This window comes from Stegodyphus dumicola, chromosome 9 (assembly GCF_044657685.1).
Source record: "Stegodyphus dumicola isolate Sdum_Otavi_A_Nest chromosome 9, ASM4465768v1".
Taxonomy (NCBI): Eukaryota; Metazoa; Arthropoda; class Arachnida; order Araneae; family Eresidae; genus Stegodyphus; species Stegodyphus dumicola.
Genome location: NC_140776.1, coordinates 28,649,896 through 28,664,885, shown reverse-complemented (window position 1 = coordinate 28,664,885; position 14,990 = coordinate 28,649,896). Strand labels below are relative to the sequence as shown.

The 14,990-nt window shown below is 32.2% G+C and overlaps 1 protein-coding gene across 2 annotated transcripts in view; it reads right to left on the bottom strand.

Moving 5' to 3' along the window:
* Window positions 1-14,990, bottom strand: part of LOC118189267 (solute carrier organic anion transporter family member 74D-like) — a 79,137-nt gene that overhangs the window by 45,631 nt on the left and 18,516 nt on the right. The window contains exon 2 of one of the 2 annotated variants that reach the window (XM_035359846.2): window positions 13,797-14,569. In XM_035359846.2, coding sequence (XP_035215737.2) covers window positions 13,797-14,508 — 712 coding nt within the window. In that variant the 5' untranslated portion in view covers window positions 14,509-14,569. Of the gene's footprint in view, window positions 1-2,119; window positions 3,224-13,796; window positions 14,570-14,990 lie in introns of those variants that run through there. The other variant, XM_035359847.2, reaches the window with a different exon arrangement.

The window sequence follows — 14,990 nt, the reverse complement described above, 5'->3', positions numbered from 1 at the left end:
GATTGTAAGATTGTATAATCTCTGATTTCCACACTAATTCTTTGTTGCTTTATAGCAAAATTGCATAACAGAACGAATTAGCATTTTACATACTATGTTCTTATGAAATTGCTGGGACTGACTGCCGTACTAAAGGGCCTGAGTTCGAATCCCGGAAAAGGCATGAATGTAAATATTTTGGACATCTTTCATAGAAGACAGCGGTAGCCCACTTATTATGTGCCTCCATAAATTAAGTTGTAGAGACATTAGGTATTTTAAAAGCACGAGGGAAAAATGAGCAACGCCTTCGACGAGAATCGAATCACGGACCTCTGTAATACACGCCCAGCGTGCAGACCACTACACCACGAAAGCAGGCTAAGAAGGTGGAAGAATTATCGCAACCTTTGAAAAAGCGACTGGGTCTTTTAGGGGACATAATCGCTAAATCCTGGGCGTGGAGAATCATCATCCACCACCCTTTTAGTTCGGCCGCCGCTATAGAGACATTAATTATGTATTTTTTGGAAGCATGACAAGTGAAAAATGAGCAACGCCTTCGCCGGGAATCGAACCACCTCCTTAGAATACTCGCCCAGCGTGCAGACCACCATACCATAAAGGCACCTAAGAAGGCGGGAGAAATACCTTATAAAGTGACGACCATTTCTGGCTTCAGTAGTGTAGGCCAATGCCTATAATAGTTGGTGGCCTCTTCTGGAGGAAAAATAAACTTATATCATTCATATTATAAATGTATATTTTGGATGTTTCAAAGTGCATTTAATCTGTAAATGAAAAAATCTTGCCATATTAATGGGTGTAGAAGAAGAAGAAATTCCAGTATAACCTTTCAACCGAAACTAAAATGCTTGCAGATTTAAACTGAAATTTCATTTGAAGTTATTAGGACTAACTTCGACGAATCTATTACAAATAAAATATGTCAGAACACGAAATATTAATTTTTTCCTCACTTCATCTGTTGTCATAAAAGAATAAATTATGCCGCTTTGTTAGATGCAAATGAAGCTGTTGCGCATTATATATAAATATCTTTTGTCATATACTATAGACAGACATATTTTTAAAATGATCAAATGATTCCCAGTCATACCAGATACTGAATTCAAAACTATAAAACTTAAAACAATAACTTCAACAATGAAATTTTTAATTTGAAACTGCTCACTCTTACTTGCAAACAGAATCGTGTGCTTAATTATTTATATTGACTCAGATGTGCAACAACAAATATTAAAATTTCATAGGAAGATAAAAATGCGATACTAATTTAAAATCCGCATACTAACTTTTAATTACTAATTCATGACGTCTACAAGTTTAAAACATTCGTAAAACATTTGTTGTCAGGGTTAGTCATTAAAAGGATACTTCAAATGAATGCAGTTGAAAACCTTTATGTAAACGTCATAATAACATAATCACCAATTTTCAAGAGCCAGTTAAAAATCCCTTATATAAGAATTATAAACTATTATATAAGTATTAAAAGGTGGAAATTCCATTAAATTAATTTAGAATTAAATCAAATGCGAATCTTTGTATGATTTGCAGTAAAATATAAGAACTATTTCGATAATTTGTTAATAACAACAGTTATTCACTACATACATTCACCAAATTTCAGTACGTATCTCAAGTTTGATGTAACTTAAAATTTTGTTTCTGCGTGAGATTTAAAAATCATCGGTACTCTTTAATGTTTTTATGATGCCTAAGTTTCCTCACTCCTTCTAATTAAATTAAACATGGCAAATCAAAAAAGTGTTGCTTTAAGTAAAAGTTTCATAATTTATAACATTTCTTAATATCGGTATAACTGATTAATTATTTGTATTTTTAACTGGGCAACGTTTACTCGCTTAGCTTAAGTCATAAACAAGCATATTAAGAATATCTGATTTAAGTTATTTACTTATTTCAAAGTATTCGAGCTGTATAAAAAATGTTTAAACGGTCAGTGGTGTTAATTCATGTTTAATACATTAGTCACTTTAAAAGTTCTATTATATAAGCATAATAAAACATCTCAACAAAGACAATACTCAATATAATAGGAAAGAGTAGTAGTCATGTATTGTGTTTTTATAGAACTTTGAAAATAATAACTTACCGAAATAAACAGGAGAATTTTTCTTTTTTACACTGTCATCTAAGTATGATGTTCCAATGGTGTAGAAAGCTAACGAACCGAATCCTTTTAGAAAATTTCCAAAGAACAAAAGAGATACAGCAGTCAAAGTTGGTGATTTTTCACAAAAATAATCCTTTTCGTTCAGATCACAAACTTCGTACTTAGTTCTGTTTGTTAAATGCCTCAAACCTTCTGCATTATGGTAAAGAACAGGACCATATATGAAATAGGGCACTGCCATAACAAAGCAACTGACGACAGCTACCACCATTCCCAATGCAACAATACGAGGCCTATGAGACTTACCACCAAAATATCCCAGTAACAGACCGAAAAGAATCGGACTTATTTCATCGGAGATCATAATTATACCCGTCACTTTGGTTTCATATGCATATCTTTTCTCAAGCGTTGATAGACAACCCACTAAATAGGTGAAGAAGGCTCCTTGTAGGACACCTAATATACTGTGATTTACCAGAAAGATTTTGGGCGTGCTAAATTTCTGTAACCAGGTGGGATAGAAGGATCCAACTCCACACATAGTTTCCTCATCATTAGGCACATTTTCGGATTGTCCAGGTTCTGTAGTCGATACTGGTTGGAAGTCTATTCTCAGTGAGTTCTTTTTCATATTTGCAACTTTGTTTGACATTTTAATGTTAATATGCGGAACTTAAACAGAAGAAATTACTGCTTTCGACGTTCTTCAGCCACTATGCAGCTCACAGACTGTCTGTAATTTTCACTTTTTATAATAAAAACTTATAGGAATATCATTATTTAAGGTCTGGACAAATTTTCTATATGATTTTATCATATACTGTACGAACGCTATTGATCACTTAAAGAGCTGTTTAAAAAGTGAAAATTCTTTAAAGTGAAACTTCATCAGCTGTTTGAGCACTATTTATATTCCTCCAGTACGTTTTTTAACTTACAATTGCTCGGTGATTCATCCAATTTTAGTTAAACAAGAACGGAGCTGGCGACATCGCATACAAGCAGCTGATACTGTACGATGAGAGACATAAATATTTCTCATCTCTGGAGGCTGCTCAGGAAACTTCTCCTATCTAAAACTTGATAGCTTGATAGCTCGAGATACGTAGTGACTGATCAAAAAGAAATAGAGTTCAAGTGTTAAACAGAGAGCTCGTAAACGTCACGTGATAGGACTTTTATCTTAGTCTTTTATGGTTGTACCTTTAGAAGCAAATACACTGAAAACAAGTTTAGATGATTTCAGATGTATTTTACAATTTTAAAAAAATTGTCCTGACGCTTATTTACGATTTGGAAGGTTGCATTTAGTTTACTGACGGAATATGTATTTCATACTTAACGAATGTATAGATTAAAATATTATTTTCTGTCAATATTATAGCTTATTTTAATTTCCTTTGTCCACGTTATAGAACTAAAACCTGAAATTCATTATTCTTATCCTTTAACAAATTGAAAACTATGTTCTTTCAATACAAATCCTTCTCTTCAATGTTACCTAAATCTGATTTTTAAGTAAAAGTATATTGTTTTAAGTTTTGATAATAAACTTAGTGAGTAATAATAAACTGTATACATATTTTACTTGCAATTACCTTAATTTCATAAAGGGTCTAAAATGTGACTTTTTTAGGTTTAATTGAACATATTAGCTTTATTTTTGTATTTAACATAGGCACAAATGAGTAGAAACATTTTATTTTACCAAGCCATTTATTCTATTTCCAGTATCTAGATATTCTGATTCCATACGCTTAATAATAATTCTGTGCTCCTCTGTGTTGGTTGACTGGTTAATTAATTAAGTAATCAATCAATAAACATCTAATTATGATTAAAAGGAAGTGTAAGTATTAAAACCTTGAATTAAATGAAGCACCGACAACACTAAAAATTAAAAATCTGTTTTAAGCAAAAAAACAATTAAATTATGCAGTTAAAAAAATCTGAGAGTTTTCAGACTTCATATTTCGCTCAGAGGAACTTTTTTTAACGTTTTATTGGTTACCTTTATTTATAAAATATGATGGTCTTCGCACTTAAACGACATAAAATTCAATTCGCCAGCAGTATCACAAAATATTTAAAAACAGCATAGCTTTAGAATTTCCGATAGACAGTCTCACGCGCTGGAGATGAAAAACGTGTTTTTTTTTTTTTTTACTGTGTTGCCATTGCTCGCTTTCAAATTGTTGAGTTTGTTAATAAAATATTCGTTAGTGCTTTACAAAATGGGAAATAGATAATAAAACAAATTCGAAATTCAAAATTCGGGCTTCCAAGTGCCTGTGTTCGGACTGAGGATTACATTATTCAAAGTTTGATGGCTCTACATACCGTCCTTTTTTCCCCACAATGCGAGAAACATACTTACATTCATGCGCACTCTCCTTTATTTAACTTCTTTTAAAATAATACAGGGCTATAATGTTTGGTAGCAATAATCTGAAAACTGATTCAGCCTTTTACAGTGATTCAACGCAAATATTCCGTTTCCAGACTTAAATAGCCCTTCTGAGCCAACGCTTTTTGGGCTAAAAAATCCATTCAAAAGGCAAATTCAGGCAGAGGTTTTGTTTCAATGAAAACCCTGCTTCAAAAACGAAACTACAATTAGCATGTTCCCCTATGAAACGCAAGCATTTGTTATTTAAAAAAAAAATAAGAAATAGCATTAAGAAGATTTTGATGCAATGAAAGAATTAAACTTTCGCTGTATAATTTCATGCGCTATTTAAATAAGTTCTTTTTTCCTTAACGGCATATTGTTTGTAAAATACTCCTAAAAGGTCTCTTATCTCTTTTTTTTTTTTTTTTTTTTTTTTTTTTTCATAAATGGTTAGATAATTCCAAAGGACACGAGGGCTATCTGCCTAAGTTGAGGGATGCTTTCCTGGAGTAACTGGAGTAACTGGGAACTGTCTCGTATTCTCGTTACACATGAGGGAAACCACGGAAAAAAACCGCGCAGTCAGCCCGTTCTGTTAGATACAAATCCAATAATGACCTCCCAATATCTACCGACCTTAACCCCTCGCTGGTTGATGGAGCCAACTTTGATTAATTCGGTTTTCTAAACTAAACAACTACCTGGTTTAAAAAGCGGTGAATTCAATGAACTCGACAATTGGCAGGTTTCGATAAACGAAAATTAAACCAATTAAAGCTAAAATATAAGAACTGAGCAAAAGGAAGTGTACGTTTAATGAGATTTGTATTAGGTTTCATATGATAAGGAATCTATAGGTTAAATATAAACGCATTTCTTTAAAAAGGAGATTAATTCAAATAACAGTAACATTAATAAAATTACGAAATTTTATTTATAATTTTTTCTATCTCCTTCAGTAAATGACACGTTATACCTGCGTGTCCTGTCAAAACAGATTAACAATTACATTCTTACTTTGCTTTATTTTTTCATTTGCATACGTATCCTACCCCTGACGTCTATTAATGCACTGGCTGAGATCTGTACGCAAGCAGTCTGGGCTCTAAAATATAAAATGTACAAAATAGATTCCTTATGAAAGCCTATACCGTAACACTCCCGACTACTGGGCATCGGTTAATAACAAATACGTCTTCAGAATAAGATCTGATAAGTGATCTTGAAAAAATGATGCAACAGAAATAGAAAATAAGCCATGTTTGATTTGAGAGAATTAAGCTTCTAAAGTGCAAAGAATTGGAAACTTGAATCTAAATTTTTGCAAAATTTATACGCTCAATGATTTTGGAAACATTTTAGTTACTTACATTACGGTAAAATTTTGATTTATTATTTCAGTCCTCTATAATGTAGGATGAGCAATATTGCCTTCGTGAGATTTATTGCATTATTATTTTTTCATCCCAACCGGTATCTGCCGCCCAGCCGGTTACAGTGGTTAGCCTCGCTGACTGCTGTGCCGAAGGTGCCGCTTCGAATCCCGAAGAAGGCATGGATGTTTGTAAATGTATAGTGTCCATGCGGCAGGGAGGGGACACTCTAAATATGTGGCGAGTCGAAAATCCTCTTGAGAGGTTGATGGTAGAATACGAAGTGTGGGAGACCCTCCGGGGGACTCTCCCTTAAAATTGTGGTGGAACTGAGCTAAGTTGCTCTGTCATCTGTAAGGTGCTCAGAGCTGTTGCCAACGACAGACATCTTGCGCTCCTTGCCACGAGAAATTTCGTCGGCTTGGGCTGACTATAGGTCAGACAAGCGAGCTTTAGTCAATAACAACAATAACAATCTGTGATATCTGATCTGCATTTGGAAATTCCAGAATAAACATCGTAAACATATTACCCTCCTTCCCATTAAGCTTTGCTAATACAACCGTTTCAGTTTGATAATTTTTAGGAGAAAGGTATAATAAATTTTAGTGCACGAAGAAATCAGTCATTCGTTGGCAGAGGCTTGTTGTTAATATTATTTGAACAACGAAAATTATCATCTATGAGACCTTTACACTTCTTCTCCATTTCTCTAAAGGTAAATTATTCAAAAGTCGACGCACTTTTTATCTTTTACGATGCAGTTGTCAATAGGACTTTAGGTTCTGACAAGTCTCGCAAACTAACCTGATTCTGATATCATCTGGCAATACTGAATGTGTTGTGCTCTTAAGAACTTTAGCAAAAATTCGAAGTTGCTATTAATAATTGCAAAATTTCAGATAGTTTTCAGTTTGCTGTATCTTATGATTTATATTCCTAAGATAATGTACAATTCTTCTTATGACTAATTTAATGCATGAAAATCATGAAAAGGTGTAAAAGCTGTCATATTAATTTTCCTAAGACGGGCCACTTCAGACAGTGACCAGTATTTATGAGAATAAATTTAAATAACAGGATTGAACATCACAGATAATTATATTATTACGACTTTTGTACTCAGGTAATTTTAGTTATGTAATTTTAGTAGAATTATAAGTAAAATTGTTGTATTGTTTCTGTGTAATGTAACGGGAGAAAAATTTTAAGAGTAAACTATGCCGAAAAGAATTAAAAATCGATTCTAACTTTCTGAATGCATGTCTATCTTTTTCTGAGAAACAAATCCTTTGGCTTAGACTTTTGCGAAAAGGAAAATCTCATTGAGTAAACGAGTATCTCGGTAATTTGGCGATGACTCGTCAAAAGTTGCCAATTTGGTGATCATTTGGCGACATTTTGGTCCGGTCTCTTTATCACCATAATATATATAGAAATTGAATAAATGTAATAGACCACTATGTTAGTTGTAACCGTAATTCCACCCTCGTATTATTTTCCAGTATAGACATATCTCGTGGCCGGTTGAAAACTTAAGGCTTGCTTTCAGTTGTTTAGTCAGTCAGTTGGTTGCTGTTGTTGCTATTGTTGCGAGTTCAGCGTAAGATCGGTTTAGCTTTCTCTTTAGATGCGCTTTGCATCGCGTTGCGTTTAATGTTCTTAGTAATTTGAAGAATAATAACTGATTATACTGCGTGATACTGCGAACAGTTGTAGTAATATTTCTGAGGAAAATTCCAGAGTTGTGATGCATTTCTTTTGATAAGAATAAATTTTATTAATCAATTATCAGACTTCTGAATTCAATCTACTATGAACTTGTAAGCACGCAACAATATTCTGTAAAGCGATCACTTCCAGAAAAGGGGAATATCATCTGGAACAATGAATAGTCGTCGTATGGTAATTTCACTATATTTCATGTTAAACTTAATGTACAAGAATAGCCTTTTCATTTTTTTCATTAAAGCAGCCTATAAAATTTATCTGCTTCGCAAATATTGTAGTAAATTAGTTTGCCATTAAACCAGGAATTTTGTTACTTGTTAGTATTATTATAAGGATATTTTAGATGCTTAAATCGAATTTGGTAATGAGTACATTCATTTTTGTAAGTTATATAAAGGTGTAAAACATAAAGTACATTATTTCTACTCATGAAAAAAGATGAAGCAAGATCAAGAAAAAGTCATTTTGCTAAGCAGTTTTGAAGCCTTAAGATGAAAATAAATAAATAAATTATGAAATAAAAACAAGATCTGTAAGCTTTCAGATTTCATATTATAACTAAGCGGGTTATTTTATTTTTATTTTTATTTTTATTTTTTATTTACGGAAGCATACATGTTTCGACAGTACGTTCGAGATCTATGGGATGACTCCACTTTATGTTAAAATAGTATTTAAAAACAACATATCCTTAGAAATTCCCATAGACAGTCTCGCGCGCTGGAAATAAAAATGTTTTATTTTCTACAGTGTTGCCACTGCTCGCTTTGAAATCGTTGAGTTTTTTTAAATTCCTACTATTAGCTCCCACGCTACCTATATCTTGTTCAAATTTTCAATCGTTAATAAAATACTTTTTATTCATCCACTAAAGTTTAAATATATTTTTTTAACTTGTAGTGGATAACACTTGGTGATAGTACAGTTTTTTTCATATTAAAAACAATTCCTACTTATTTATTCCTGTTTATCGGAACTAAAGATATGCTGTTAAGTATATTATAAGACTTACAAATAATGACCATTTATTACGAATTCTCCCGTGCTGTAAAAATTAATTTTATAACAACTTATAAATAATAGTACATGACTGTGATAAATGGGATTGTAATATTTAACAAAACTAAGTGGCAAAAGTAAGACAGAGTTCTAAATATTTTTAAAATGTATGGAATCAAAGAATTGTAGTTTTATAGAGTTGGATGAAACGGATGTCATGTCCCATTATGTAGCGAAAGTTCTCCCCATATTTCTACGTTAACGTGATAATAATATATGTTTAAAATATAATCCTTCAAAATGTCCTTTGCTTATTAAAATAAACAAATAGCACTGTAGATTATGTACTAATATATCTAGGACGAAACCATCGCGCAGGTCAAGCGTATGTCACGTTGAGTCGTATGAAATCATTAGACGGAATATTGAAGAATTGGATTGCTCGAAACTCACTGGAAAAGTTCCTTGCAATAATAAAGCATTACAAGAGATGGATAGAATGAGAAATTATAGACCACCATCAGCTTCATAAATTAGAAACGAAAAAATGTTAATAAAAAGTAACTAAAATAAAATTTTTCTTTGTTGACCTAAGTAGGAATTGACATTAAATTTTTTTTATATTACTTGTTAATAAAAAATTCGTTGATGCTTTATAAAATATGAAACAGGCAATAAAACAAATTCCAAATTCGGTCTTCCAAGTGCCCGTGTTTGATTGGACGACTAAGTTAATCAAAATTTTATGACTCTAGGTACCCTTGTTTTTTCACAATGCGAGAAACATACATACATTCATGTAAATTCTTCACTACTGTGTTTCTTTAAATATAATACAGGCCGATCATATTTGGTGGCAACAACCAGAAAAGTGATTCGACGCAAAATGCCGTTTTGAGACTAATAGCCCTTCTGAGCTAACGCCCATTTGAGGTAAAAACATTGTTGTAATGTATAAAGTTTAAACGGTAGAAAAAGTTCAATGCCTTTATTCTTTGGCTTATTAAACTAATGTAACCTAAAGAGACAGAGAATAACTTGACATTTTCATAGAAAACTTTTCAAGTGTAACAGACTCGAAACCACTACGGTACAACAATTTTCAAAGTTGTATATAGCTCACTCTTGCGATTGACTAATTTCTATTATTATTATTTTTTTTTGTTAACTTTTACTGTTTAGAATATTGCAAAGCAATATGCTTCAAAGAATGTTTTCCTGAATAACACTGAATTAAATTCAGTCTTTTGGCACAGTAGTCACCATTCAGTAACTTTTACTGTTTAGAATATTGCAAAGCAATATGCTTCAAAGAATGTTTTCCTGAATAACACTGAATTAAATTCAGTCTTTTGGCACAGTAGTCACCATTCAGTAACTTTTACTGTTTAGAATATTGCAAAGCAATATGCTTCAAAGAATGTTTTCCTGAATAACACTGAATTAAATTCAGTCTTTTGGCACAGTAGTCACCATTCAGTAACTTTTACTGTTTAGAATATTGCAAAGCAATATGCTTCAAAGAATGTTTTCCTGAATAACACTGAATTAAATTCAGTCTTTTGGCACAGTAGTCACCATTCAGTAACTTTTACTGTTTAGAATATTGCAAAGCAATATGCTTCAAAGAATGTTTTCCTGAATAACACTGAATTAAATTCAGTCTTTTGGCACAGTAGTCACCATTCAGTAACTTTTACTGTTTAGAATATTGCAAAGCAATATGCTTCAAAGAATGTTTTCCTGAATAACACTGAATTAAATTCAGTCTTTTGGCACAGTAGTCACCATTCAGTAACTTTTACTGTTTAGAATATTGCAAAGCAATATGCTTCAAAGAATGTTTTCCTGAATAACACTGAATTAAATTCAGTCTTTTGGCACAGTAGTCACCATTCAGTAACTTTTACTGTTTAGAATATTGCAAAGCAATATGCTTCAAAGAATGTTTTCCTGAATAACACTGAATTAAATTCAGTCTTTTGGCACAGTAGTCACCATTCAGTAACTTTTACTGTTTAGAATATTGCAAAGCAATATGCTTCAAAGAATGTTTTCCTGAATAACACTGAATTAAATTCAGTCTTTTGGCACAGTAGTCACCATTCAGTAAAAAGAATTTCATATATCTCTTGGTACGATTACTTCCTTTTATATTAGTCTTTCGCGAACCCCCTACTGTTCTAAGTAACTCCTCTAAGAGTTCCACAAAATTAAAATTAAAATTTGACAAAATTTCTCGTGATACACGGACCCAAAACGAAGTATTTATAATTATTAATCAAATAATTTTTTATTTCTCTTGTTATTTATATTTAAAATAATATGAAGTAGCTCTGTTTTTATGAGTAAAATTGTAAACATTTGATGGTTCTAGTTGCCGTTGTTTTCTCACAATGCGAGAAACATACATACATTTATGCAGATTCTTCATTATTTAATTTCTTTACATATAATATTTGGCTCTAATATTTGGTGACAACAATTTAAAAAAATGATTCGCCGTTTATAGTAAATCAACGCAAAATGTCAAAACGAAATTAATAGCCCTTCTGACCCAACGCCCTTTGAGCTAATAATAATAATATCATCCCATTCGGATTTGGTACCTGGCCAACAGTTTTGTTGGCTACATTTTGTAACACAAATATATTGACAATTAAGTATTAGATTTTCTGCCTGACTTTTATTTAAAATAGTTCTAATAATTAAATAACTTGCTTTAATTTTTATTGAAAGAAATTATGAAAATTGTAAATTTTCAGAGAAACTTTTACGAGTGGGACAAAATATAATAAAACAAGAGAAATATATAGACAAGTGTATAATAAGATTAAGAATAAATCATGACAACTTAGACTCTTTCTCTTATAATCATAAACAAAAATGTACATGTTTGTGCGTAAATAATTATAAACTTCTTTTATTTCGTGCTGCAGCTTGAAGATTGATAACGTTTCGTTTCTGATAAAGTTTGTAGCCTTGGAAAGAAATTACTAGAAATTATCTTCATCAGAGAGTGTAGATGCTCATCTGTCATGCAGATTTCTTTTTTCTGATTAATTTTCAACTGCGAAAAAAATCTGATGTGTACACCACATGACTTATGCTTGTACGTAATATTAAATTATACGCATTTTTTCCTATTTACACTTATTTCATCGAATTTCATTAGAGATATATTTCTCATTCAATTCATTCAATTCTCAGTTCGTGGCAAGGCAAAAATACAAAAACTCTCAAAATATCTTCATTAAAAATTGAAAGATATAGAAAGATATAAAACACCAAATACAGTTAAAACAATTAAAAAACAATTTTTACAATTAAAATGACAGTTTAAACGCAAAAACAAGCAATTCGACATGCAGGCAAGAAGGCAGATTTTTCGGTGTGTAGGGTTTATATTTATTTTAACTAACATTTATTTTAAGTTTAAACTATCTTTCCTGTCAAGCCTTACTTTCCCCTGGAACTGCCAATGCCAGAATATGTAAATTTGAGTAGAACGCGCAAGTATTCAAATTATCAGCGGAAGTATTATGATTTAAATAGAAGGAAACAAGTTCGGTGTGTGATATTCTTACTTCACGAGCGCAGAGGTAGTTAGCGAGAAATTGAAGAACCCCGCGTTTCGGCCTATGTGCTTGGCGGGAAGTAGTGTTAATCGTTCAAGTGAGTTTCAAGTCTGCTGAATTAGCAGCGGTATTGTAAAACGCGGTGAGTTAGTTATTTTAGAGAGCCTCGTAGCTAGAATCTTGTCTTTATTTTCTTTTCAGGTTATTATTTTTATTTGACTGCCAAGTTGGCACCGTCTGTAAGCTTCAAGAGAACGCAATTGTAATTTATTACGTTGAATAAAAAGGGACTTAAACCCTTCACAAGATTCTGTATTTTATCCAGTTGTCACAGTCACCTCTTGGTTGCGTGCAAGTTGGAGGCGCGCAACGTTACAGGTGCACAAAACAAAAAGTTTCGTTTTGGTCCCACTGAGCAAAATGGCATTGAAGCTGCAGAAAGACCGACAAGAACAATAAAAAGACTGACAGAAAGACACTGAAGGTGCAGCAACTGACTTAATTCAATATTCTGCTAAGTTTCAAACGTAAACAAATACTGCTTCTAAGTTAGGCTTAGCCGCACTTAATATTTAAATTATTCATACTTCTACAAATATTGCATGCAGATTACGTAAAGGCATAGAAACCTTAACCAGAACATAAAAACAACATAATACAATCATTTTTAAAGCAAAAAATGCACAATTTACCAATATATAAGAATAAAAACAAACTGAGCTCACCAAGCCGAGTAGCAGAGCGAGTCCGATTGCAACCAAAAAGGGATCGTTTTTGAGTTATGCAAGATACATGAGATGTTATGTAAGATACATGTGATACGTAGAGATGTACATACGTACTTACATGCGTATATATATACGTATATATACGAAAAAAGTCTCTTCTGAGTCCATTTTAAAATCATTTTGCAATCCGTTTGGGGGGAAAAAGTCCTTTATTCTGTTCTTACGTACAGATGTCACCCGAAATCATCGTTAAATTTCATTCGATAGAGGTCAAAATGGATATTTTCGTTGAAATATGATATCTGAAATTTTTCGCGATTACAATACTTTCTTTACTTCGTACAAGGAAGTCAAAAATAGAAAGAAAGAATGAAAAAACAGAAACACATAATGAAGATTTTAAAAGGATAAAAGCAATGTATTTTAATAAAAGCATTTGATTTGAAAATAAAAATAGTATATGCATTTTTCTTCTGTTTAAAACACTTTTTTTTTTTGTTTAAAATACAAAACGTTAAAAAATTTCCTTTAACAATGCTCCAAACCATTTTTTTTTCCAAATATTATGCACGTGAAACGGGAGAAAATGATAATATAAAAACTGGTATCACATTCATATTAAAATAAATAATCTCATATCAACTAGGTTTTATTACTTTACAATGATCCCCAGTAATTATTCTAGATCCCAGAATATTTCAATTTAAATAAAAGAATTAAATGAAAAGACATACGAATAAATGAATTAAATAAAATAATTAAATAAAATTAAATAAAAATACCCTGCAAATTAATTCTTTTCATACCCCCCGACTTAGCTTACAAAAAAAATGTAAATAATTTTCTACTTACCAAGGTACATGGGACTGTTCTTTTTCTTAACACTGTCATCTAAGTATGCTGTACCGATGGTATAAAATATAAGTCCTGAAAGACCTTTCAAGAAATTCCCTCCAATAAAAGTCATTAGCACGGGAAATGTTACAGTCCTTGAACAGACTTCTGGTATTTCATTGTAATTTTTATCACAAAACTGAGCATTGACACCGGAAATACTTGAAGCAGGGCGTAAGAAAGCTTCGTCGAATCGCCCTGCGCCATACATAAAGTAAGGAAGAGCCATGAGGAAACTGCTCAGCGAACCTACAAACATACCAAATCCTAACAATCTTGGTCTATGTGCTATTCCACCAAAATAACCAATCAAGGCGCCTAGAACTATTGGTGCTATTTCATCAGCAATCATAATAAGACCACTCCTTTTGGTGTCATATGCAAACCTCTTCTCCAGAGTAGACATACAACCCACCAAATATGTGAAATGAGCGCCTTGAACCAGTCCCGCCATCGAGTAAAAAAATAAGAAAAGTTTAGGATTGGCAGCCCATTGAATCCATTTTGGGGTCCATGATCCTATGCCACACAATAATTCCTCCTCATCCAAGCTGGATTGAGCTGTTTTTTCAGATTTCGAGTCTGTTAATACCGCTGTACTTTGTGACAGCTTCCCCGGAGAGATGCAGTATAAACTTGCACCATTGCTTTTTTCCTCTGTGTTGTCCATTTTGATTTATTTCAAACCAATTTGCTCAAAGTTTCAGCATCGGAAATAGCATCAACAATACCTAGAAAGAAGCAAAAAAAGTTAATGTCTTTGATGCAAAATGCCTTGGATTTAGGATACTTTTTATCTAATGTTTTATTTTTTACATTTTATATTTTACCTGATAACAATGCTGAATTATGTTACAAAGCAAAACCATTTTACTTCATTTACGCAGGGAAATGCTTTTAATAAAATAAAGCAAATAAGTAACCTTATTTTGTTCTGCCAAAGTTAGTAAACAGAGCTGCCCTTCTTTCCAGTTCAGCCTTTGCAGTTCACCCAGTAATCGGGTTAAACAAATAGAATGAACTTTTATGATAATTACGATAATCTTACTTTTTTTGGTCGGACTTATTCTTACGAATGTATGTTTCTCAAGCATAATACGTTTGTAATTCCAAAATTGTTTAAAGCAGTATTTCAATAAAATATGTAATTTG